Genomic DNA, 26183 nt, shown 5'->3' with positions numbered 1-26183 from the left:
TTTATGAAGACTTTGGAGCCTTTTTCACCACCACCCTCCCCAACATATGTCTTGAATTCAATTTTATTTTAATTGACCCTCCAATCTTTGTAATCACAAATTATTTAGAGCTAACTCTAAAGTCTGTGGAAGAGTCAGTCTTCTCTGTCCATTCTCTCTGGCTAGCTCCTTATTTGCTGGAACAGTTTTCTAGCACCATCGAGCAGGAATCTACCATGAATCTACATTGCCTCCAAATTGTGGCCAATTTACCTAACATTAAGGCCTTCTATTAACTGTTCCCACCCCACCAAATATGACTCAGTTTCCACTGCACCTCAAGAAAAATCCATGATCTCATCTGATCAATCCATGAATCTCAGTGCTTCTGCCCAAGCTGTTGCCTCTCTCTGGATGCCCTCCTTCCTCCAAGCCTTCTACATAAACATGTCCTCTCTCCAATGCATAGATCAGTTCCTGCTTCCTTCATGAAATCTTTGGTGACGACTACTCTGTTCAAAGGCATCTCTCCCTTCAGTAGGCAGTTTATCTTACTTAACGTCACTAAAATACAAAGCATAGGTTTTTCAAAATGTAGTACTTCATAAGTGTTCATTTGATTTTCTACTTTTATCATCACCATTAGTTATGGGTTCTGAACAGGAAAATCATATTGAAAAGAATGAAATCATGCCATCTGCAGCAACCTGGATGGGCCTAGAGATTATCATACTAAGTGAAGTAAGTCAGAGAGAGACAAATATTATGTGATATTGCTTCTATGCAGAATCTACAAAAAATGATACAAATGAACTTATTCACAAAGCAGAAACAGACTCACAGAGAACAAACTTCTGGTTTCCAGGGGGGGATGGGTGGAGGGGAGGGATAGTTAGGGATGGCCGTGGACACACTGCTATATTTAAAACAGATAACCAACAAGGTCCTACTGTATAGCACGGGAACTCTGCTCAATGTTTTGTGGCAGCCTGGTTGGGAAAATAATTTGTGAGAGAATGAATACATGTATATGTGTGGCTGAGTCCCTTTGCTGTCCATCTGAAACTATCACATCATTGTTAATCAGCTATACTCCAAGATGAAATAAGAAGTTATACAGAAAGACTCTGAAACAAATATTGAACTCTAATCAATTGTATGCTTGCAGAAGTGTTTTAAGAGTGAAGTGTACTGATGTCTACAATCTATTTGGAAATGTATCAAAAATAAGATGGGTTGGTAGAGGTGCAGGTATATGATAAAGCAATATGCATGTGTGTGTGCTAAGTCACTCCAGTAATGTTCGACTCTTTGCCACCCCATGGACTGTAGCCCACCCGGCTCCTCTGTCCATGGGATTCTCTAGGCAAGAATACTGGAGTGGGTTGCCATGCCTTTCTCCAGGGGATCTTCCCGACCCAGGGTATGAACCCAAGTCTCTTACGTTTTCTGCATTGTTAGGCAGATTCTTAGCACTAGTGCCATCTGAGAAGCCCAAAGCAATACAGCAAACGCTAACTGTAGAATCTAGATGATACAGACGCTTATGTGTTTGAATATATTCATAATAGAATGCTGGGAAATTTTTTAACATGCTTTTTGCTTGATTATTTACTGATTGGAAGAAAAGAAGTTATTGATTATCACTGTGCTTCATTTCCACATGCTTTCTGTCTCCCTCAAAGACAGAATTAATTAAGCAGTAGCGTTACGCTCTCTGAATGTTCTCTGAAGCTGCAGGAAATCCCAGGGTCTGGCGGACCTGCTTTGTTATTAGCACTGGCAGATAATTGGGTAAACACAAGGTCTGCTCGGCATTGGCAACATCGCCACGACTGAGTGTGTCAGGCAGACCCTGAAGATGACAAGCAGAGATTCTGTTTTATTCTCCCGTGGATGGTGGAAGTTCACTAAGGCTCTAGGACATGCAGGAACATACCCCCAGTTCTTGTAAACACCCTGAAACTCTTCGGGTGATGGGAAACACAGCAACATACAAGAGTGTAAAACACAGCACATCTCTCTTTTTACTCTTTTCGCTTCTTAATTTCCATGTCGTGGTTTTCTTTTTTGTAAGGTCCTGCTCAGAAAGCACTCCTCAGTGACCATATTTACCCCATGTGTTAGTTCAGTTAGTTTGATTCTTGCTGCTTCTCCCCACTTTCCAGCCTGTACACGCCATCATAAGATCTACTGCCCCTTTTAAAATGAACTGTTGAGCAGAGTTCTCTGCGCTAAACAGTAGGTCCTTTTGGTTATCTGTCTTACAAATAGTGTATATGTCAATCCCAACCTCTCAATTTATCCCTCCCTATGGGAAAAGAATCTGGAAAAGAAAAGATACTTGGATATATAAAACCGGATCACTGTGTTGTACACCTGAAACTAATACGACATTGTTAACCAAATCTACTCCAATATAAAATAAAAATTTAAAAAGTGCATTCTGAGCACATCCATCTGGGTAGGACAAGTGTAGAGAATAAGAGGTTTTGAGAGAGACCTCACAGGGTGTCCCAGTAGTTATGTCTTGTTAGAGGAATTGCTGGCTTCCTCAGAGATAGCTGGGTAATTAGAGAAAGTCCAGGACTGGAATGGCAAAAACCCTCACCTGAATAAAACGCTGTAAGATTTGAGATGTACATGAATGAATGAACATCAGCTCTATTGATATTTTTCACCAAAGGACTGTTCACGATCTCATCATATTAATTTGGGGAAGTCAGTTGAGTACTTTAAGAAACAGTTCATGGATGTGACTTCTGATGACAATGACCTTCCAGAATCGCCCCTCGGCTGAAGCAAAAGATTCACATGCATGAGTGATTGTCTTCTTCCCTCTCTCTTTTTTCAAATTTGACATCTCTTTAAGGAATGTCTTTTGTATTTCCTAAACTCAGACAAATAAGTATCCATAATGAACATACTTCCAGGGAGCGTTTGCATATTTCATTTTTGAACTAAATCATTTCAGTTTCTAAATTTCCTACCACCTCTGTTATAAAGTCTGATCCATTCCCACTGATTCTGTGTGAGTTAGCGTGTTTCCGTGCTGGATATACAGAGTACAGCATGCTTTGAGGTCACTGCAAAGACGTTTAAGCACGTGTCTACACTTTCTTATCAGCAGTTGGCCTCAAAGTGATCAAGTGTGATGTTTTGAACTCTGCTCCAAGGGAAGATGCATATTAAAATCCTTTTTCCATCCTATAAATTGTTTTGCTTTGACTCCCTCCCTTCCATCCACGACAGAAAAAATATGCATGTGTACACACACACAAGCATTCACTGAAAACTAAACAAAAATGTTCAGAGTATGTAATTCAAGCTTAAGGGAATAAATTATTGATTAATCTCATGGTGACCATTTTCCTTAAGGCAAGAATAATATTCAAATTATTTAAAAAATCATTTGAAGGCATCCCATCAGTGTAAGCACCAGCCCTGACATAGGGTCATGGTGTGTCTGGGATGGTCCCTTTAGTTGCTGGGTCACAGGGAGGTCAGTGTAGGGAATGGATTAGGGGTGGTGGTAAGATTTGGGAGGGTGTTTATTATGATGACTATTCACTAATTGCTAAAGAAATACTTAGCAACTGACATACACAGGCCGTCAGTCCTCTCTTAAGAAAAAAAAAGAGCTGGAAAAGAAGTTGTGAATTGAGAATTTTTACTAGTAGATTTATTCTAAGCTTCCTCAGGACTTCCCTTGTGGCTCAGCTGGTAAAGAATCCGCCTGCAATTCGGGAGACCTGGGTTCGATCCCTGGGTTGGGAAGATCTCATGGAGAAGGGAAAGGCTACCCACTCCAGTATTCTGGCCTAGAGAATTCCATGGACTGTACAGTCCATAGGGTCGCAAAGAGTGGGACATGACTGAGTGACATTCACTTTCACGCTTCCTCAGTCCTTCCGCCAGCCATACAGGCACCTGCTGTGACCCTCTAAGTTGCCTGTATGCTCAGCTGTGTCCGACTCTTTGCAAGCCTATGGACTGTAGCCCAACAGCTCCTCTGTCCGTGGGATTTTCCATGTAAGAATACTGGAGAGGGTTGTCATTTCCTCCTCCAAGGGATCATCCCAACCCAGGGATTGAACCCACATCCTGTGTCTCCTGCGTTGGTTGGTGGAATCTCTACCACTGAGTCACCTGGGAAGGGCACACTCTAAGTTACTTGCACCTTGAGTCTGTATTTTCCATCTATTTCTGCCCCAGTGCCTTGACCAGTAAAGGGAATATGGTGAAAGTGAAAGTGTTATTTGCTCAGTTGGGTCCGACCCCTTGCGACCCCATGGACTGTAGCCCACCAGGCTCCTCTGTCCATGGGATTCTCCAGGCAAGAATACTGGAGAGGTATTCCCTTCCAGTATTGGAATTCCAACCAGAATGGCAATACTGGTTGCCATTCCCTTCTCCCGGGGATCTTCCTCACACAGGGATTGAACCCAGGTCTCATGCATTGCAGGCAGATTCTTGACCATCCATCTGAGCCGGGGAATATGGTAGGTACTCAATAAATATTTATTGAATGGATGAGTGCTACTCAGCCTTGTATGGACTTTCAGTTACAAGCATTACAAAGTGAGGGTCTCTAAATTTCCCAATTCCTGCAGGATTTCCTAGGACATTGTAGCTTCTCACTGAAGAGAATGCAGTACATGCTAGAGACCTGCTTTGATGATTCAGTTCCTGGAAGAGGCCATCAATTTGGCTATCCACTTTCCTGTGGACAGGAGAGGGGTTACCTTGATTTCAGATCTAAAAGATGTTCCCTCATCACCCTGCATATTCATCATCCAAATGGTTAATCTTAGGGGTGACTGAACGAGACTATCTCCTCAAAACTGGTAAAAAGCAAATATCTGACAGCACTGACCTGCCAGTGGTATTTATCATCTTATACACATAGATGTATAAAATGCAAATACATGTATACAAGATGAAATTCATTTACATACAGATATATATACATATGTATAGGAAAGCTACATTTAAGATGGAAAATTAGAACCAAGTTTGCATATTGAAATCAATCTTAGAGATCACCTAGCTCAAAATCCACCCCCAACCCCCGCCCCACCTCTGTTTGATAGTTATGGACGCAAGTCAAGGGATGGAGCGAGGTCTGTCAAAGCCACAAGCTACATAACGAAACAAGTAAGACTTAGGACTCCTGACTCCAAGTTCAGAGCCCTTTTCGCTACCCCATGATCATTTGGCCCGTTCTAAATGATTACGGTAATTTTCTATTCCACTGCAAGCTAACCCTGCTCGCTAGGGTTAGGGATAGGGGTTAGGGGGTAGGCCCAGGGCTCTTCTCAGGATGATATTGTCACCTCTCCAGAGAAAGGGAAAGGCCAGGGTTAATGATAAAGCATCCTGGTGATGTTCATGCCACCGTCATTTTCTGGATCACACGTCTCAATGCTCTTGAAGACACACATGGATTTAATTTGCCACTTTAAGGAGGAAAGTTAGGATCAAAACAAAGACATTTCCTCTGTCTGTATTAATTCACTTTGCTCAGCACACCCCAGAGGGCACTGAATTCCCTACAAGAGTTGATTACTCTGTTTTAAATCACTTCCCTGATTGGGTTCTTGCCATTTCTTTTATGGTTGGTCCACTCTATGATCTCAGCCATTAAATCTTTCTCTAGTCCAGACTATAATATTTCTTACCTAGAGTTTTGTTGAGCCCTGATTAAATAAATATACTGCAGAGAGAGGTAGGGTCTGGAATACACAGAACTAATGAAGTGGATAGAGTTTGTTTGATAGGACAGAAGCCTAAATTTTGGAAACTTCCTGACCATAAGGGACTCTGGGTAGCATTAGTTACTGAAAAATATGATCTATATATATATTTTAAATGAACTTTTTAAAACTTTTTTTATCTTGACCATTGTTAAAGTCTTTATTGAATTTGCTACAATATTGCAAATCTGTTTTATGTTTTGGATTTTTGGCCGCGAGGCGTGTGGGATCTTACCTCCCCGACAGAGATGGAACTGGTGGTAACCCCTGCACTGGAAGGCGAATTCTTAACCACTGGACTGCCAGGGAAGTCCTTCTACTTCATATTTTTAAAACAACAAAAAACAGGGAAAAACTGCTAATTTGGGGGCTGGGGGCATAAGAAACAAGGGCAATGCTGACTGCTAACAAATATCACTGATTCAGAATGGCTGGCACCAGGAGGATAACCCTGGAATCTGTAGATTGCTGTTTACTCCACTAGTGTGTATGGTGGATTTATTTTCCCCCAATGAGAAAGGATTTTTAAGTGTGTGTTGGCAACTTAGAATCTGCTTTATAAAAATTTATTTTCTAACACAATTGTTAGGACACATCTATTTCATAATACGAGGGAAACTGTCAGTATAATGTGGAATGATTTTCTCACTTGGGGATCATTGAGACCTTTCTCCTGGGCATTCACCTTGAGCTATTTTTAATTAGAATCACAGAATTTAGGACTCAGGACCTCATAGATCACCTGGTCTATCTTCTCCTTAGAACTAAATCCCACCTGCAAAGGAAGACTGGAAAATCAAGAGCTGTTCATTAAGCTACTGGGTTGGCCAAAAGGTTCCACCAATCTTTTGGTCAACCCAATACTCATGAGATGTTTCTTGGAAAGGATGCTGACCCTTTGGTTTGATGCCAGGTTGTTAGAGTCCTTGTAAACTGTTTCCCTACAGTACGTCTCAAATTACCACTCAGAACTAGTTGCTACAAAGAAATATCAGTCAGGTGTATTAGGAAAGATTTTAACAAAATATCTACAGTGTCATTTGTCAATACTTCTGGAGAAAATGGAAAACCTACTTTTTCTGCAACAGGAAGAATCCCATTACTAGAATAATGTGAACACACACACACACATTATTATTTACACAAATGGAGTGCTTACTGTAGATATCCAATACTTTGCATGGATTAAGTCATTTCCTCCTCAAAAGAACTCTTTGTAATAGGCACTAATACTTTTTTATTTTTAAAGGAAGGTTTTATTATTTATTTATTTGGCTGAACCATGGGGCATGTGGGATCTTAGTTCTATCACCAAGGATCAAACCTGTGCCCCCTGCATTGGAAACTCAAGAGTCCCAACCAATGGACTGCCAGGGAAGTCCCAATAGGCATTATTATAACTTTTATTTTCTAGATGAGTATATTTAGGCTTAGAGAAATGAAGAAATTTTCTCATAGCATAGCAACCAAAACTCAAACTTAAGCAATCTGACCCCAGAGCCCAGGTTCTTGGACCTGATTGTTACCTACAGGATGAATGTTCAAATTCTATAGGCTCAGTTCCCTCATTTCTTTCAATTCTAGGTTCATGTTCATTTCTCACTTTTCAGAAAGAGAACTCATCTCAACTCAGAACCACAGAGGACACTGGAGTGCCTCAGTCTTTGCTCTCAACACCGCCAGCTCAACCGAGGTCCACCCTGGCCAGCCCTCACGGAAACGCAACCTCTGTACCTTCTGACGTCCCGAGTTCAGAGCCAGTGCCTTCTCTGTGCTTCCTGGGGATGCCATCTACCAAGTATTTCTTCTTTCTTTGTCATAAATTTGTATTCCTACCGACTGTGGCTAAAATTTCACTTCCTGGAGAAATGTCTTTAAGCTTTCTATTGGGTTTTCTGCCACCAGTTTACACTGTCATGGGGATCCCTTCTTGTTTGTCTATTGAGTTTTCTTGGTGATGTGTATACCCTGAGTAATGTGATCTTGGAAGGAATGTATCCTGCTCTCCAGCTGCCCAAATTTAATTCAAAAGTCCTTCCTATTTACAGTGGAAGTGTTTTATTTCAATTCCTCCCATAAAGTGAACAAAGTTAACAAGATGTGTCAAATAAACAATCTTCTAGAAATGCTTCTGTCGCATGACAAAGTACTTCCTCTCCAAATGCATTTGAGGAATGTAAGCACAGTGTAAAAGTTCATATTAAAATATGTTTTGGGGGGGTAGTTGATAGGAATAGGAAAAAGTAGAAGAAAGAAATGGAACAACTGCACTGATTCATATTAGCTGTGAAAGAAGTTCTTAAGTAGGTTATTTCATGACTCTGCATGTGTGGCACAAGTTTATGAAGGAATAAAGTAAAGGTAATGACAGAATGAAAATTTCCTGCATACAAAAAGCATTTTAAGTACTTGTTTCAGAACTGGTTGGTAAGAAAGGCCACAGTTTTTTTTTTTTTTTTTTTATTGAAGTATTGTTGATTTACAATGTTTTGTTAGTTGATTGAATCTATCTATCTATACATATATATACATATTCTTCTTCAGATTCTTTCCCTTATAGGTAATTACAAAATATTGACTATATTTCTCTGTGCTACACAGTAGGTTGTGTTATTTATCTATTTGATATACAGTAGTGTGTATATGTTAATCTCAAACTCCTGTTTATCCCTCTTCCACTTTCCCCATTGGTAATCATAAGTTCTTTTTCTACACCTGAGGTCAGGTTGTTTTTTGTCTTAATAGTTTACTAAATACATATCAATAATTGGCCAGCCGATGAAGGTCAGTCCTTATTTGGAAGGGGGATTATGCTCAAAAAGACAATCAGATGTCTTTTTCTTCTTGTTAACAAGGCATAAATGGAGAAAATCCACAGGGGGTGGATAACAAAGCAGAGACATTTTACAGTGATTTGTTTGTATATGGTTCATTCTTTTGCCTTTTTTTATGCTCAGTTCCACTTAGGATGTGGTATTTGAGTTCAGGTCCTCTTATCATGAGGCACAAATGGAACAGTTTTAGCCTTGTAGAATTTTTAAAAAATGCCTTCACTAAGACACATGAGTATTAAGCTATCTCTATTTTCTTTTTTAATTAAGCACATGGGAAACTTCAGTTATGAGCCACTTCAGTCTCTCTCGTTAAAGAATGTTATTCACTGGTCTTCTTACTGGGTCTCATCATGGGAGAGTTTTTACTGGGGCATCGGGGGAAGGCTGTGGCTAAGCTGCTAATGATACCATATGTGTCCAGATCGACATTCTTATTACTCCTGCGGGTCTGCAATATTATATCTGCATTTTCTATTCAGTATACATAAAGGCAACTCTGAATTAATCAATTGTTTGTTATGCAGAGAGGCAGTTGTTGGGTATTTCTAGGAGAAATCTTTATGTAAAAAGGGATACCTACTATATACTATAAATGGAGTGGAAATGGGTTTTTAATATTAAAACTCCTTGGGAGAATTAGCAAGCAGCAGGAAACTTCATGACAACTTAATGCATTGGCTAGCATGTTATCTCGCTGATGCCATTTTAATTTTTTTGTGATACTACAATTTTACGATACTACAATTAGGCAATTTTGTAGTACAGTGGGCCCTGAAACATGAACTTATCCAATAAAAAGTTGAAGAATGAGTCCTGTGTGAGTCCTGACTCTTTGTCCAGAGGAAGGATGTGTGGATTTTGTTTTAATAAAGGGACACCCATCTGTTATAATCCCATATACAAAGCAGACATTCAGTAAACCACCAGCAAAAACTAAGAGTTGTTTCAGATGCACTCAGCGAACTCTGGAATGAAAATTTTCTTATTCAGTGCCCTAGAAAATACAGGGAAGGAACCCAGGTAATTACTGTAATAGATAACAATGAGGTTTAGAATGATCCAAGAGAAAATGCTTACCAAGGAAACCTTTCCTTGGATGTGATTACAGGTTCACCTTTTCAGGTGCTCCTTTTAGGTCATTTAAGTAGGTAGCTCAACAGACAATGTGGTTAGATTGGAGATGCAGCTTGGGGATGTTTATTTGAACCTGCTATTGTATGGGATGTGTTTATCCTTGATGAGGTTTCCAAGCCGTCAACTCCAACTTTTCTTATCAGTGTACCCATCAGAAATGAAAACAAAGCACCGCGTAACCGCTCTTTCTGTTTCTGAACTGTCAATGTTGAACTGACCTATCTCACATCCTGACAAGAAGGACGGACTAGCCATTAGGTAGCTCAGCCAGGAAGCTTCTCTTTCAGGACCCTGTGGAATTTCTCTGGCTTCATCATCCCTGCCCATCTGGGCACTAATCCTGTCTGACGTGAATTCACTTAATCCGCTGAAGGCAAAGCCTTTAGTTTTCTATCTGCTGAAATAAAAAGTGCGGGGAACAGGTTCCCCTTACTTCCCAGATTCAAACTAAGCACCCCACCATGTTCACCCTACTGATCCTGCCAATGAGGAAATGTACATGTCACTTACATGTACATTTCAATGATCCTTCAAGTACAGAGGTAGCTAAGTTTAGCAAGTGGAAAAGACAGCAGTTAGAAAGCTACCTGATTCTGAGGTTAAAGATTAGAAAACACGCATCCACAAGTTCCCATCTCTCGACAGGCATTCCACATAATTGTCTTCCTGGAAAAGAACAGTTCCAGCATAAAGGCAATGGATGTTTAGTTTATGCTTGCAATTTGGAACCTCACATTCACTGCTATTGGCATCAATTGCCTAACCTCACCAGTCTTGGGGCATTTATTTCCTTGTTGGGAGCATTTAGGTGTGGCCATCTGTGCTAGCATAACACTAAGGTCCTGTGCTTCAGTCACAACTGACCAAGCAACAATCATACCCCAATATTAAAGCGATCGTTCAGAGCTGGCAGCTCCATCTCTAGGAGAAATGCAGCCCTCAGGGACAACAAAGGAAATCTAGATGCTTTGTTGAGAGCTAAGTAAAAATTAAAGAACTGTAGGTCATCCAAGAGCCAAGCAATGTCACTGTGAAACTGCCAAGAGAAGTTGGGGAATTGAGGACTTGCTTCAGGGTCATGTCTGGCATAAAGGGGAAGAAAAAAAATCAAATGAAGGAAATTCCCCAAATGGAACATGACCCAGATCTTTCACAAAGTGACTGCTCCATAAAGCTGTTGCCAAATGTTATTTTAATCAAACCCAGCCTTCATTGGATCTCCATCCCGAGAGCACAGCTAGTTTCACCAAGAACACTTCAGCAGAGTACCAACCAGAAGCAGAGAGTAATGCTGGCACCATCTAGCCAGACTGCTGTTCATTGATTCCTGCAGACACAGTCAAATGCGCTTCATCTTTGCTGACATGGGACCCACTCTGTCTCTTAAAGGGCAGACTGTGTCCTGGTGTTGGGCTCCTAGAAACACACTCCTTTCCCACTGATGTATAAATACATCTCATTCACGTCTATGATTTCACGGGCTTCAATTTTTCCATCAAAAAGCTTAGTCATTGTAACCATCAAGAGTCTCTGATCATGTTTGACAGACATCTTAATATGCATATCACAGAGGCAAAGAATGCTAGACAAACCCATTCTTAAGTAGAAAAGGGAATAGGGGAATGAAGAGATTGAACAGAAAGAAAAGGCTTACATAGTGTTTTAAACTCATGAGGGGATTTAACAGAGCTCTCAACCGCTAATGCTGAGCATATTCTAAAGCTCACTGTTCTGTTCATTCTATTTCCACTACTGGAAAATGGAAACAGAATACTCACTAAGTTGCACATGTGAGACAGAAAACCACACATGGCCAAGGTTCATAGGAGGGTTTCACTCAGTAACAAAGTAATTGCCTGAACCTTGGCTTGATTGCCTTTAAAAGGAAGGAGCTAGGCTTTGGAACTTCACAAGTACATACGCATCAGGGATGGTTAATTTCATGTGTCAACCTGACCAGGCCATCAGGTACCCAAATATTTCTTCAAACATTAGTCTATGAGGGTGTTTTCAGATGAGACCAACATTACAATAGGCTGAAAAAAGCAAATTGCCCTCCACTGTGTTTGGGCCACATCTAACCATTTGAATGCCTGATCCTTCCCAGGTAAGAGACTCTCCTCCTGCCTGACAGTTTCCGAACTGGGGCATTCGTTCTACAGACTCTGGATTTGCCAGCTTCTATAATAATATGAGCCAATTTCTTATAAAGAATCTCTTTATATATATGTGTGTGTATATCCTATATCTTATGTATGTATCCTATTGGCTCTGTTTCTCTGGAGAACCCTGATGAATACAATATCTCAGATTTTAAAACTGGGGTCTGGACTGGTCAGTACCCTCTTACTCAACTAACAATACAAGTACAAATAAATAATATTCACATATTTGATAATTTTTTCTCACATTTGGAGCTAACCATTGCCTGTCTTCAATCAGTAACTCTTAAATTTCAGTCAACTAAGGTTGAAGCTTGACATTCATAGAATTTTCCCTAAGCTCAAGTCCAACTGGTGGTTGTTAGATGGTGCTAGTGGTAAAGAACCTGCCTGCTAATGCAGGAGATACAACAGATGCAGGTTTGATCCCTGGGTTGGGAAGATTCCCTGGAGGGAGGCATGGAACCCTCTCCAGTACTCTTGCCCAGAGAATCCCATGGACAGGATTCTAGGACAGGAGCCTGGTGGGTTGCAGTCCATGGGATCGCAAAGAGTTGGACACCACTGAAGCACCTGAGTAGGCAGGCAGGGAAGGTGATTACTATGTACTATAATAGTACTATAATACTTCAATCAGTATTCTCATTTCTATTTTTTATTTCTAATATTTCAAAAGTGTCTAATGATCATCTAAACTATAACTAGTAAGTCACACAGTTACACCCTCAAGGACTTTTTAGAAGATATATGAAATTATTATCTTCACTATAGTCCTAATCAATGTTAAGAAACATGTCAAGAAATAGTCATAACTTAAAGGTATATTTCAGATATATCTGGTGGTGGTCAAGGGTAGCCAGAAACACATTTCCTTAAACCTCTTGCTAATGAGTTTGTGTTGTCTCCTTATATTTGAAAAGAATGGAATAGACATTTCATCAACAAACACAGATGAATGACCAATTAACAAATGAAAATTTGCTCAATATCATTAGCCATTATGGAAGTGCAAGTTACAATAAAAAACAAAATCTACAAACTCATTAGAATGACTTGATTTAAAATGACCAATAGTAAGTGTTGGCAAAGATGTGAAACAACCGGCACAGTTACATCCTAGTGGTAAAAATTTAAATGATTACAGTTATTTCAGAAAGTTTCTTATACCATTAAATACCTAATTACCATATGGACCACTAATCCCATTTCTAGGTATTTACCAAAAAGAAATGAAAATAAATGTCCACACAAGGTCTGTACACAAGGGTTCATAGCAGCTTTGTTCATAACCGCCCCCAAATGAAAACAATCCTATGTCTATCACCTGGTGAAAGGATGAACACATTGCGGTAGATCCATAAAATGGAACACTACCTAACAAAAATAAAAAATGAATTAGTGATAGGTGTAGCAGAATGAAGGAATGTCAAACACATTATGACAACTGAAAGAAAGCAGAAAAGTGGTGGTTAGGGGTAGGGGAAAGACATGACTGCAAAAGACTGCAAGCAAACTTTGGGGATGAATGGAAACATTGTCTATCTTGACTGTGATGGCATATTTACTTTCAACACTGAGACTGGTGGGTGAAAAGTCAAAGCGTTAGTCACTTAGTCTTCTCTGAATCTTTGCAACCCTACGGACTGCAGCCTGCCAGGCTCCTCCGTCCATGGGATTCTCCAGGCAAGAATACTATAGGGAGTAGTCATTCCCTTCCCCAGGGGATCTTCCCGACCCAGGGACTGAACCCAGGTCTTCTGTCTTGTAGGCAGATTCTTTACCATCTGAGCCAACAGGGGTGCCCAAGACTTGGTTCTCTTTAATTACAGACCTTTGTATTCTGTCTGACGTATGCACATTACTCAGTGCTTGAACTGAGCAAATAAAGGAGTTATGGGGCTATGAGGTAGCACTTGTTTCAATGTATTGAACATTTTAACTAATGCATTAACCATTTCGACTTATTTTGAAAATATAACTGTTTGTAGAGCCTTGCTTTCAAGCATAGCTAGTCATATTGACACAGAAGAATAAATACAACTTAGATGCCTCCTTCATACTATAATCTTCCTAAATAAAAAGTGACACATATTCCTGAAAAGATGACAAATTATTGAACTACACTATTTTCTGCTGGATATCATCCTAGAAGGCAACCTAGTTCTAAAGAATAGGTACGCCTCGAATCTCCTGTTTTTGAAGGATCTAAGAAAAATCAATATACCCTTAGCACAATATACCCTGAGTGGGCAAGCGGAGAAGGGATTGCTATTTATCGAGCACCTATTCTGTGCCATGAAATATTCAAAATATATTCTTTTAATATTGGGCCCAGACAATAACCAAAAATAGGCACTTTTTGGGTACTCTTGGTACAATTCAGAGAAGTTAAGCAGTTGAGTGACTTACCCTAGATCACAAGGCTTGTAAGGGACACCACCAAATTAAAACTCACCTCTGTGTGGTTCTATTTAATCCTCCCATGGTTTTATACCCAGGCAGACAGTCACTTGAAGAAGTTATAACATAACCTCAGGAATAACACAAAGTCTTGGAAGTTCTGAAATGGGCATTCTAATTTGGGCCATGCCAAACCAATCTGAGACAAACCCAGCCACCTCTTCAGTGTCGTATTTCCCCCCATCTGTAAGGTAACAGTCACAACGCACATCCCTTGGTCACACTGCATGTCCCATGGTCTCTGAGGATTACAAAGTGCTTTAGAGTCTGGTAAAATTCTTTGGAGAAATATAAGCCTACATTGATCCAGATCAGAATTTCACCAAACCTAAAAACACCGGCCCCTATGAGAAGAACTGCTAAGCCCCAAAGTCTAACACATTTGCCTGCATCATTTCTCTCCCAAGCATATCTAGTTACGTTCACAGTAAACACACGCATGGGTGGAACTGACAGCGGTAACGATGTTTAAAATGGCCTATTTGTCTGCTCTTTGACACTTTCCACCCATTTTATTTTTGCTCTGGGGGATTTTGTTTTCTGGGAACTGGTTTCACTGAATCCATGGTCCTGGCATTATCATAGCATCTTTTCCTATGATGGACAGACACAGAAGATGTGTACCGTAAGGTCTTACCTAGGATGCAAAGGCCATCTGTGCAGTTCTCGGATTCCTGGCTTAGACCTTCGCAGAATTTGCCCCCGTTTCTCGGGGCGGGGGCTGTGCATTCTCGGATCCGCAGATGCTCGCATTCTGGGCTGCAGACCGACCACTCACTCCACACTTCCCAGCTCCCGTCCACTTCAAAGGGAAACAGAAGGAGCCATTGTTAGACTGCATCTGACAGCTGTCAGGAGACTCACCCCAAGGCCACTGTGGTTCTTAGAGCTGGATTTCAAAGAAATCACCACCACCACAGAAACAAAATAATATATCCGTTTATCTTCTCTCCATGGTTTCTTTCCTAAAGAGACAGGTGAACAACAGCAGTGGTATAATTCTCTTGCTATTGCAGGATGAGACCAATTACTGAATTTGGGCAAACATGTGAATTACCCATGCCCTCAGGTTAGCTAATCATGGCATTATCCATTCTTTCCCCGTCTTTTATGCCCAAGTGCATCTTAGATGGACAGATACACTCTGTGCAAGAACCACTGGTAATCACTACTTCCTTACGGGTTGATAATTTAGAACAGAAAGTAGAATAAATGTTCTTTGAGTCCTAAAAACCCCTCAATAATAAAAAGTTAAACCCATATATATTGATAGTGTTAAACTAAAACAGGTCAGCCAAGCCCCAAGATACCAAGACTTACATAAATAGAATTTCTTGGGTCATGGATTGATGCTGTATGTAGAAACGAACAAACTGAACTTAATTCCACTAAAAAACAACCCTAGAGATTATGGCAGCTGTTGGAAGCAATTGTTCCACTACCTCTTAGGAATAGGCCAACAATGCTTATGTGGGTTATTGAAGATATTGCCATTTTTAATCCAGAGCGACTAGTCAAGTGCACATGCATGCTCAGCCACTCAGTTGTGCCTGACTCTTTGTGACCCCACGGACTGTAGCCCACCAGGCTCCTCTGTCCATGAGATTTCCCAGGCAAGAATACTGGAGTGGGTTGCCATTTCCTTCTCCAGGGGATCTTCCTGACCCAGGGATTGAACCTGTGTCTTCTGCATCGGCAGGCAGATTCTCTACCACTGAACCACCTGGGAAGCCCAGTGTAGGGTAAAATAAAAATACTAAATTTGAATCAAAATATCTGAGTCCCTGTCTTGGTTCTGTCAACTTTTTGGCTGAGCCACCCCTAAGCAAGCACTTAGCCTGACTTTACCATTTCTGTCAACTGGGGAATCATAAAACTCACAACACAAAACTAAAGGACATTGTTTGTGTAAATGTATCTTGCATAGTGCCCGCACATAGTAAGCACTCAATAAATGTGTACTGAATACAAATTCAAAATGAAACTCCAAGCACAGGCAAAAGCCTCGCCTTAGCCTTGAGTGGCACTAGATTTGCAATTTTAAAGACACAAGTCTCTGGTCCAGCATCCTTGGACTTAATGTTCGATCATGCGTGTGAGACCCAGGATTCATTTATTTCTCAATGGGAGGATATGCTTCCCATTCAGAAAGTCATCTTCTGGCTCATCTATTTCTCATTGTATAAATTGGGTTACAGCCAGTAAGATGAGCAAAAGAACTTGTAAAAAGCCATATTTGGTAAATGAAGCCTCTATTCAGAAAGGAAGGCAATCATAGCCCAAATGCAAAACAGAAATGGCTGTGATGCAATCTCTGCCAATTGCATTGTCTTAAATGCAAAGGCAAACGTGATGAGGTTAGTTGAATGGTGACTGATGATAAAAGGGCAAGTATTTGGTACCTGTTTTGTGCTCAAAGGCATTTCACTACACCCTATTAAACAGATGAACACTATACAGTGCGAGAACCCAAGGAGAGAAGGGTATGGCTTAGCCCAACCAAACACTGATAGTATAAAAATACATAAAAACATTTGGCTTATTGATGTTGAGTGTCTAGGGTAATCTGAGTATGAAGAGAAAAACTATGCCCCCATATAGAGGTATTTCACCCATGTTCTTGCTAGTACAATGAGTTCCACGTCAGAACTCTGGACAAGCACTCCATTCCAAGAACCCGGAAGATGTTGACTTTGGGCAGGTAGGTTCTACTGAAAGCTTCACACCAGCTCAATCGTGGTGGTGGATGAGAAGGGAAAAGGAAATCTACGCATATCTCACCGGGACAGAGAGCAGTGCAGGTTATTTTCTGCACTGACATTCCCTCACAAAAGGCTCCACCATTGAGAGGAGCTGGGTTGGTGCAGGTCCGGGAACGTTTCTGCCATCCTCTCCCACAGGGAACATTGCAGGCTGACCACTCTGTCCAGGAAGACCAGCCTCCATTCACTGAGAGAGAAAAATGGGGAGGGGAGAAGAAAAAAAAAAAAAGGAAAGAGGTTTTTACTGATTGCCTACTATGTGCAAGCGACTTGCCAGGTGTTGTGAGTTGGGCATCCAGGGACCAAGAGACCAGCGGGGACCCTCACTGGCTGCCCCACTGTGTGGCAACTGTGGGGCTGATCTAGTCTCCATCTCTTGATCTACTCTTCTGTAGACCATAGGAAGGATGCAGAGAATTTGCTTTGCAAGGAAATGATGAACCAGAGGAAGAACTCATCAACATATCTCTACAGCACTTGAAATTCCAGAGTAGAAGAAGAAAATAACAGCATCTGAATTTCTATTAACTTTCAGTGCTTCAAACGTAAATCCCAGGGCTCTTCTATTGTGGAAGGGAGTGCTTACTTCAATAGCTGGGAATTTCACTTATCCATTAGCTGAGCTATTCAGCAAATAGTCATGTTTGTTTTTGGTGAATTTCATATGCCAGAAGAGGAACTGCGAATAGCAGGTCTGGGGAGGATGGGGTGAATGTTGGGTTTGGGAAGAGTGGGAAGCGGAAGTTGCCCACCTCAATTCTTTTCAAATGTAAACACAATGGAGGCAAAGAAACGTCTTTTAAAATTCTTTTGAAAATAGATTGAAAATGTCACTCACTGTCCCCTGGAAGTCCAATCTTGGATGAAAGAGCAAACACATTCTCAGCTATAGGGGTCTGCGTCACCTGCCAAAGGGATGAGGCAGGAGATGGCGCTATAATGGAAAAGCGCCAGAGTCCCTTCAGTGCTACACACAGAAAGTTCCAAGGAAATGCACCTCCCTCTACCCCTCTGCTTTCTATCCTCTCTATCCACTCCGGGCCTTTGGGCTGGTCTTACCATAAACCACCACTGTGGCCGACAGGCTCCTCCTCTTGGCTACGATGTTGGCCGCCATGCAAGTGTAATTCCCGGAGTCCGAGAGCCGCGCCTGCCGGATGATGAGGTTGTGGTCTGCTCTGGTGTCGATGTGCTCATCTTGTTCAGAGTCTATGGGCTCCTCGTTTTTCAGCCATTCCACCTATCAGAAGTCAGAAATGATTACAAGTCATTAACACGCACGCGCGCACACACACACACGTTTCTGGAATCGGAAGATGAGTGGTTAGAGCATATGGGACAGAGATGTACATAACACACAGAATGGCAACATGAATGCTATCTTTTTAATCTTTATCCCATACACCATCCTTTTCATTCATTTGCTATATTCAGGACATGAATACTCCAGTTAATAAACTGGAGGTGGGAAGAGAATATAAGCATCCTATCGACTTTGACCTATTTTCTAAAAATGCAATAGAAGAGAGAAAAGACTGTAATTAGGTCATTTCATTATATTTCATCGTGTTACAACTCTGATGATGATGATGATACTCCAGTAACTGGCCCAAAATGGAGATCAGAAAAAGCAACACATGTACGTAGAGCTTGGACTTTGTGCAGAGAGGATATTATGTTGTCAGACAAGGTTTGAAGCTGATATTGTTTGCATTTAAACAACAACATAGATTTGGGTACTCAGAAACACAGAAATGAAACTCAGATCTCAACGCTCCCTGGTTTCAGGGACATGTTCCTTTGGTGATCGTTTATGTTACTCCTTTAGTGATTCAACAGATGTTTAGGTCAGATCAGATACCCGACACATCTAAGCCCCAGCCTTCCTTCCAAAGGACCTCACTTTTCACATCCTCCGAGTATAGACTAGTCCCATCTCCGGTTTGTTTCCTCTAGCTTGCTCCTAGAGTATCTATTTCTCTCTTTCCAGTTCCACCTTAAACCTATCCTTGGCCGAAAGTACTCTTTCCCTGGACACATGAGGAAGCCACAGATGGGACCTTCTGCTCCCTGGATCTTCACCCTCCCAGAAGCTGGGGCACACTGTCCCTATATCCCCTAATTCATCAAGCAGACCAGGCTTCCCCATCCAGCTGCCTGCCTTCCCCACGCCATCCTCTGCTTCTACATCTAAACAACATCTCCACTACCTCGTGCCATCTTGGTAGCACCGTACACAGCTCCTGTTTGACAAGAACCATTTAGTTCTAGTTCTTATGTGTTATACACAGGAATTTAACAGACATATCAAAACTGTAATTTAACCAAGAAAGCAGTCACTATACCAAAAAGACCACACATGGAAGTACATGCATCTGGTTCTTTTCACATACCCTGCCCACCACTAACATAGATAATTGAAAGTTGGCTTTAGAAGATGTCTCATTTCATCTTTAAATGTAAACAATTATAATTTATCTCCAATAATCAAGTGACACCTGTTAGCAATTTGGTTTAATAAATATTTTTGGCTTCCATTAAAAGGGATTTATTTACTAGAAGAAAACCTGTACTGATACTTTAATATTTATCCCAAGAACCATCCCAAGAATGAGTATAGAATACCAAAAGTCATCAGTCAATCCAAAATCAATCCAAGATGAGGCAGATTTTTAGAAAAGAAAATGATGCCAAAATAGCCAAAAGAGATCTGAGAACTGCTTTAAAACACGTACAAGAGCTGAAAAAGCAACATGATGCAGGACCATGAAGTAAGGAGGCAAGCTTGACGACCAACCCCAGCAGCTCCTCAAGGCATCACCATGTGCCAGCCTTGGGTATAAGAACTAATGATGTCCAAAAGCAGAGTCCAAAAGCACTGCTCTGTTTAATGAAGCAGGACAGTGGAGCCAATTTTAAAACCATCTGACCACAAGTCCATTACAAAATATCCTCCACTCCCCAGTAACTCTGCATATTTTCCAGCCATTCATTCATTCAACTGATAAATACTCCAACATTTACTGAACATCAGAGAGTTGAATAAAGCGAGATAAACAAACCCAGCATAACCTCTTCTTCCACGGACCTTACATTTAATGGTTAAGATGGAAACAAGTAAATCTAGGGACTTCCCTGGTGGTCCAGTGGCTAAGACTCTGCACTCCCCATGCAGGGGGCCTGGGTTCTATCTTTGGTCGGGGAACTAGATCCCACATGATGCAGCTAAAAAGATCCTGTATGCCGCAACTAAGACCCAGAATCTCCAAACAAATAAATTTATAAGAAAAGAAGTAAATCCACATTGCCACCAGAAAGTAAGAGTTGTCGCCAATATCTGTGATAAAACATTTATTTATGTTAAGCCAACTGGATTGGGTTTTTTAAACCACCATCACTGCTGTTGTCACTGGAGAGAACGAATCGGTCAGCTTAAAGTGGGTCTGGGGAGCTCTGGTTCCACTCCACTCTCCTCCTGGTCCAGAAATTCTGAGTGCAAACTGTTTGGTTTTCTGATTGTTAATATCCTACCCTTTTCATTTCTAGCGCCTACAAAGCCATTCCCTCCTGTCTCCACCTTAAGTCATCTTCTTTTTCCATCCTTCCCCTACAAACAGCTGGTCAGGAAGTTGGGAAAGTCTGGCCATGGTCCATAAGTAAATCATTCCTAGTGAGGAAATGACCCTGGGGGCAGTGGCCCTCGAAACAGAAACCAAAGTAGGCCCAGCACCTGGAAATCAAAGAAAGCTTTCCAAAGCAAATCTGGGCCCAGAGGAAATTAAAGCCACAATCATTAAGCAGAGGTCTGGTTCTAAATTAAAAACTTATATAAAAATGCCTCATGCACAAAATGAAGTGGTCAACACACCAAGAAAATATTTGCCACAGATTTGACATATAAAACGGTAATAATCTGATGATCTGAGGGTTACAATCTGAATCACTCATGCTCTCGTATCAGTTGATGATAAAATGTCATCCACAATAAGATGGAAAACACACACGCTAATTAGACAACTCAATAAATATTCTATACCACTTAAAAAAAAAAAGGTGAACAACAATATAATGACATTGTTCCTACCCAAAAAGTCACAACGAAAATTTCACAAATGTACACAGGCACACACACACATACAGTATGTTTTTAATTGAACTTACAGAGTACCAGGCATTTCTGCTATTGCTGCTCTATGATTATCTCGTTTCTGGAAGACACTAAGAGCCTCTCAACTATGGTCTGTCTGGCGCTTCCATTCCTGCCTCCATCGTGGATTCTCCACGAAGGGATTAGGTCATATCCTTTTCTGGGTCCAAATCCTTCTACAACTTTGAACTTCACTAAGAACAAAACTGCACATCCTTACCATGGCTAAGAAAGTCCTTCTTGGTCTGCCCCCTAGTTAACTTCCCACGTTAGATTCCCCAAGTAACCTCTGCGCACTCTACTCCAGCCCTGCTGGGCTCCTTCCTATTCCAGAAAACTCAAAGCAAGGTCCTACCTCAGGGCCTTAACACCTGCTGCTTCCTCTGCTTTCTGCCCGGGAGGCCTCGCCTGCGAGTGTCCCTAAGGCTCAACTCCACCTTTCATTCAGGTCTCTAATCAAATGCTGCCTCCTTAGAGAGGTCTTGCCTGACAATCCTTCTCTAATATAGCAAGGTCCCCTCACTGCCTGTGTCCTGCTTTAATTTTCTTCCTAATATTATCTCCATTTAACAGGCTTAAAGATAGTAAGTCTTTTGCTCTTGTAATTGTGATCTCAAGAATTTGCCGAAGAAAATTATCAGGGCTACAAACAAGGATTTAAACACAATAAACTATTTTTAGTTGCAAAAAAGAAAGAGGAAAAAAGTATGGCAGAGCTCTATTTAAATAAATCATGATTCAATAATTCAATTTAATATTGTACGGCACTAAAGGTCATGATTGCAACTAGTGAAAATACTGAAAATGCTCATAATGCATGAAAGAGTCAACCTGCAAAACTGTGTGTTTAGTGCAATCATAAATTTGTAAAAACAACAAAAAAAGAAATCACAAACATACATATTCTTTAAAAATGATTGGAAGAAAATGCAATATGCTGCAGAGGTTTTGAAAAAAGACTTGGGGCAGCTGTTTTTTTATCTTCCTGGTGGTTAACTGTGGCACATAAAGGAAAAGGTCTTTATTAATCTGAAAAACAACTACGTTAGCTTCTAAAAGTCTTTTACTTGCATAGCACAGTAGTATTCAAATTTCTATTTAGCCATAGACTGTTTCCTCAAATTAAAGCTTATCTGATCACATGGTATATTATATGTGATCATATATATATATATATATATATATATATATATATATATATAATGATATCACTCACATGTAGAAATTTTTAAAAAAGATACAAATGAACTTTATATACAAAAGAGAAATAGACTCACAGACACAGAAAACAAACTTAGGGTTACTAAACGGGAAAGGCGGGAATGGACAAATCAGGAGTTTGGGAATAACAGATACACACACACTATATATATCTATATCTTTCTATCTATCTATATATAATAAATAGTTCATGGGGTCACAAAGAGTCAGACATGACTGGTGACTTAAGAAAAAAAAAAACAACAAAAAACCTGTATACCTTAGGGGACTATACTCAATATCGTATAATGACCTATGAGGGAAAAGAATCTGAAAAATAATATTGTGTGTTTATGTATAGCTTGCATGCTTATAGCCTGTGCTCTGTAGCAAGAGAAGCCACCGCAACGAGAAGCCCATGCACAGCAACTAGAGAGAAGCCCCTGCCCGCCACAACCAGAGAAAGTCTGCACACAGCAAAGAAGACCTCAGCATGGCAAAAAAAAAAAAAAATTAATAAATTTAAAAAAAACACAACAGATCCCATGGAAATGTTCAGCACACCTGGGCCGTAAGTTATAAGTTGATCCTTGCCATACAATCTACCCCCATCCACCCACATGCACCGTGAACTTGTACAATGGTCTGCTACTTGGGTTTCCCCAGAACACAGCTTGAAAACCAAAAAACATACCTAGGACAAATGAGGTATCTTAGGATATATACATTCTGGCGTAACTGGTGTTTACAGTGTCATGACTGAGGTCCATCAATCCAATTATGTCTACAAACAATGGGTACGTTACTACCACTAACTGCAGGGCTGTTTTTTATTCGTACACTAATCGTTTATCCATTTAACTGATGGCAGGATCTTTATGAGAAAATCAGTCTGGTATTTTCTGGGCTTATAAAAGTGACGAATTGCTCTTGGATTTATGCTTTTGTCACTTAGAGAAATGTTAAAACATTTTTGATGAGCTAAGTGCTCCTAATGCAGAATAGTTTAATAAATAAGATAATAGAAAAAAAGCATTTCCTACAGCAGCAGTTGCAAACTCGATGTTCCTGAGGGCCAGAGAAGTAACATAAATTACTGATGAGGCGCTGGGTGCAAGACATCCACGCGCGTTGTTTGCATATTAAAGACAAGGGCCTATTCTTCATTCCCTCGAAGAGATGAGCTCACTCTCATTTTTCTTAAAACATGTTATCACTTTTCTGTCTCCTTTTGTTTTTTCCCACTTTAGATAGAGACATGAGTATTTTAAAAAATTAACAATGATAGTGCAATGAAAAATGACCGTGAACTCATTTTTGCTTTAAAATCTTTTTTGCTTTCAATGCATCACAGCGGTCTTCACATTTATGGAGTACATAGCTTCAGTGTCAAGATGTATGGGGACCCGGTGCTGCCGGTGAAAAAACACAGATTCCACGATTTGTACAAAAAAGGCAGCCACCAGGTAGGTTTAGACTATGGCGACCAGGGTAACCAGTTGTTCATTTGCTAAGCTGTGTCTGACACTTTGCCACCCCATGGACTACAGAATGCCAGGCCTCCCTGTCCCTCACCACCTGGAGTTCCCCCAAGTTCATGTCCATTGAGTCAGTGATGCCATCCAACCATTTCATCCTCTGTTGCCCTCCTCTCCTTTTGCTTTAAATCTTTCCCAGCATCAGGTCTTTTCCAATGAGTCGGCTCTTCACACCGGATGGCCAAAATATTGGAGCTTCAGCATCAGTCCTTCCGATAAGTATTCAGGGTCAATTTCCTTTAGGATTGACTGGTCTGATCTCCTTGCTATCCAAGTAACTAGATCTTCCATCTTTCTTGAGAAGCCAGGGCTGTGTATTTTAATGGACTATTTCTTGATTCTAACATGATGACTCACACATTACAAAATACATTGTGAGGATCAAACAAAACACATCCATAAACTGCATGGGGATTCACTTTTCTTTCTCTCTTTTCCAGATACCTTAACATAAGAGCTGTCTGGCCTCTTGGGAGCTCCACCACAAAGAAGACTTCACTGAATTTAATTCCTTTCAGCAAATTGGCTTCCCCCATCATTCAAGAATGCTCTGGTTCATATGTATCATGGGCCACTGTCAATGTTTTTTCATAAAAATGACTGCCAAGCATCTAAGAATTTTTGAACTTCTATACAGTATTCTGCAAGTATCATAAGGGCATGAGTATTAAATTCAGAAATTATTTTACAAGAAGTTGCCAACAAAGCCCTAATTAAGCTCTTAACAGAAAGCAATACACATTTTCAAATTAGCTGTATGGGATCAATACATTGACCACCCTGAGGCTAACGGACATTTTTTTTTTTTTTAAATCACTGATCCAAATGATCTCATGCTAATAGGTCAGCTCTTTGACAGAAAGACTTAACATTTGGGAAGGTGCAAGGTGTTCACATCTTCAGAGGAAAAAAAAAATTTTTTTTTTTTCATCTGGTTTCTACTTATTTAGCTTAGATGGATAATCCCAGTTAGGAGTGTGTGAAGAAACCAGTTACTTAGAGGTAATGAGCTTACGGATTTGCCGGACACATGAGTTCATTAACATAGTGTTATGTGCAGATGGACTGCAGCTTGTAGATTTTTCCAGTTTATAAACAAATCTGGATAAACAGACCTTCAAAGACACTTAAGACTTCATGCCAGACAGCGAGTTCCTGATCTGTCATTCTGGTTAGCTGGGGAGAGAAGGAACATAACTGACAACCCTATAGATTTCTGCAACAATAGGCAGCATAGTGTAATTGAATGGGGAGGCAGCCTCCTTTGGAAGAGGGATGGATCGATGCTTCATGGGTGATCAGCTTATCTGAGAGCTGGGTCACATTTGAAAATGTTTGCATGAGTCTTGACATTTCGCCTCTTCTGACCTTTTGTCAGACATCCTGTATATCTATACAGATAAACTTTACACCCAAAGGTTTATTTCCATCAGAAAGCGTGTCAGATTCTAATGCTCCTGTTCTCGTTCTTAATATTCCATAAGAGCATGAGAAGGCGAGTGCTGTTATTAATCATTTAAAAGTGTAAAATCTAGACTAGAAAGAGAAAGGCACGTTAACAGGCCAGCTCTCTTCCTATGCAGGATCCGAAGCCTGTTGTCCTTTGAGTCCTAGAGAGTATCAACCTGGAACACTCTTCCTTCACATCCCATAGAAAATGCCAATGGGGGCCATGAGCTGGTGTCATCTACCAAGTGTTCTTATCCCCTCAGCTTCCCTGGTGTCTCAGATGGTAAAGAATCCACCTACAATGCAGGAGCCCCAGGTTTGACCCCTCGGTAGGGAAGATTCCCTGGAGAAGGGAATAGCTTACCCACCCTGGTATTCTTGCTGGGAGAACTCTATGCACAGAGGAGCCGGGTGGGTTACAGTCTATGGGGTCGCAAAGAGTTGGATACAACTGCGACGAACACGTTCAGTTTCACCAAGTGTTCTTATCCCCCCAGTTCCAGTCCTCTTGGGATTTGCTAAAGGAAATGTAAAATTGAGCTGCTCTTAAAGATGTAATCTCAGATTTCTGATTTTAGAAGCTTCTTAATTCATCTACTCGTTGCCTGGGGGTCATCTTAAGTGGCAAGTTCCTTAAGAACAAAAACAATATTTTAAATCTTCCTATAACATGCATACAGCCTTCTTTTGAGGATATTCAATAGCATCTGTTGAATAGAGCTTTTAGTCTGAATTAACATATATGCAAGTTTAGAGACTGGT

General features: G+C 40.7%; 1 protein-coding gene across 4 annotated transcripts in view; it reads right to left on the bottom strand.

The window, feature by feature from the left end:
* Window positions 1–26183, bottom strand: part of UNC5D (unc-5 netrin receptor D) — a 605139-nt gene that overhangs the window by 104231 nt on the left and 474725 nt on the right. For 3 of the 4 annotated variants that reach the window (XM_043893835.1, XM_043893837.1, XM_043893836.1), the window contains exons 5-7: window positions 18147–18327; window positions 17107–17274; window positions 14963–15127 (exon numbers count right to left, since the gene is read on the bottom strand). In XM_043893835.1, coding sequence (XP_043749770.1) covers window positions 14963–15127; window positions 17107–17274; window positions 18147–18327 — 514 coding nt within the window. The remainder of the gene's footprint in view (window positions 1–14962; window positions 15128–17106; window positions 17275–18146; window positions 18328–26183) is intronic. The other variant, XM_043893838.1, reaches the window with a different exon arrangement.

Source organism: Cervus elaphus, chromosome 32 (assembly GCF_910594005.1).
Source record: "Cervus elaphus chromosome 32, mCerEla1.1, whole genome shotgun sequence".
Taxonomy (NCBI): domain Eukaryota; kingdom Metazoa; phylum Chordata; class Mammalia; order Artiodactyla; family Cervidae; genus Cervus; species Cervus elaphus.
The sequence above is the reverse complement of the archived record's forward strand: the minus strand, read 5'-3'. Positions and strand labels throughout refer to the sequence as shown.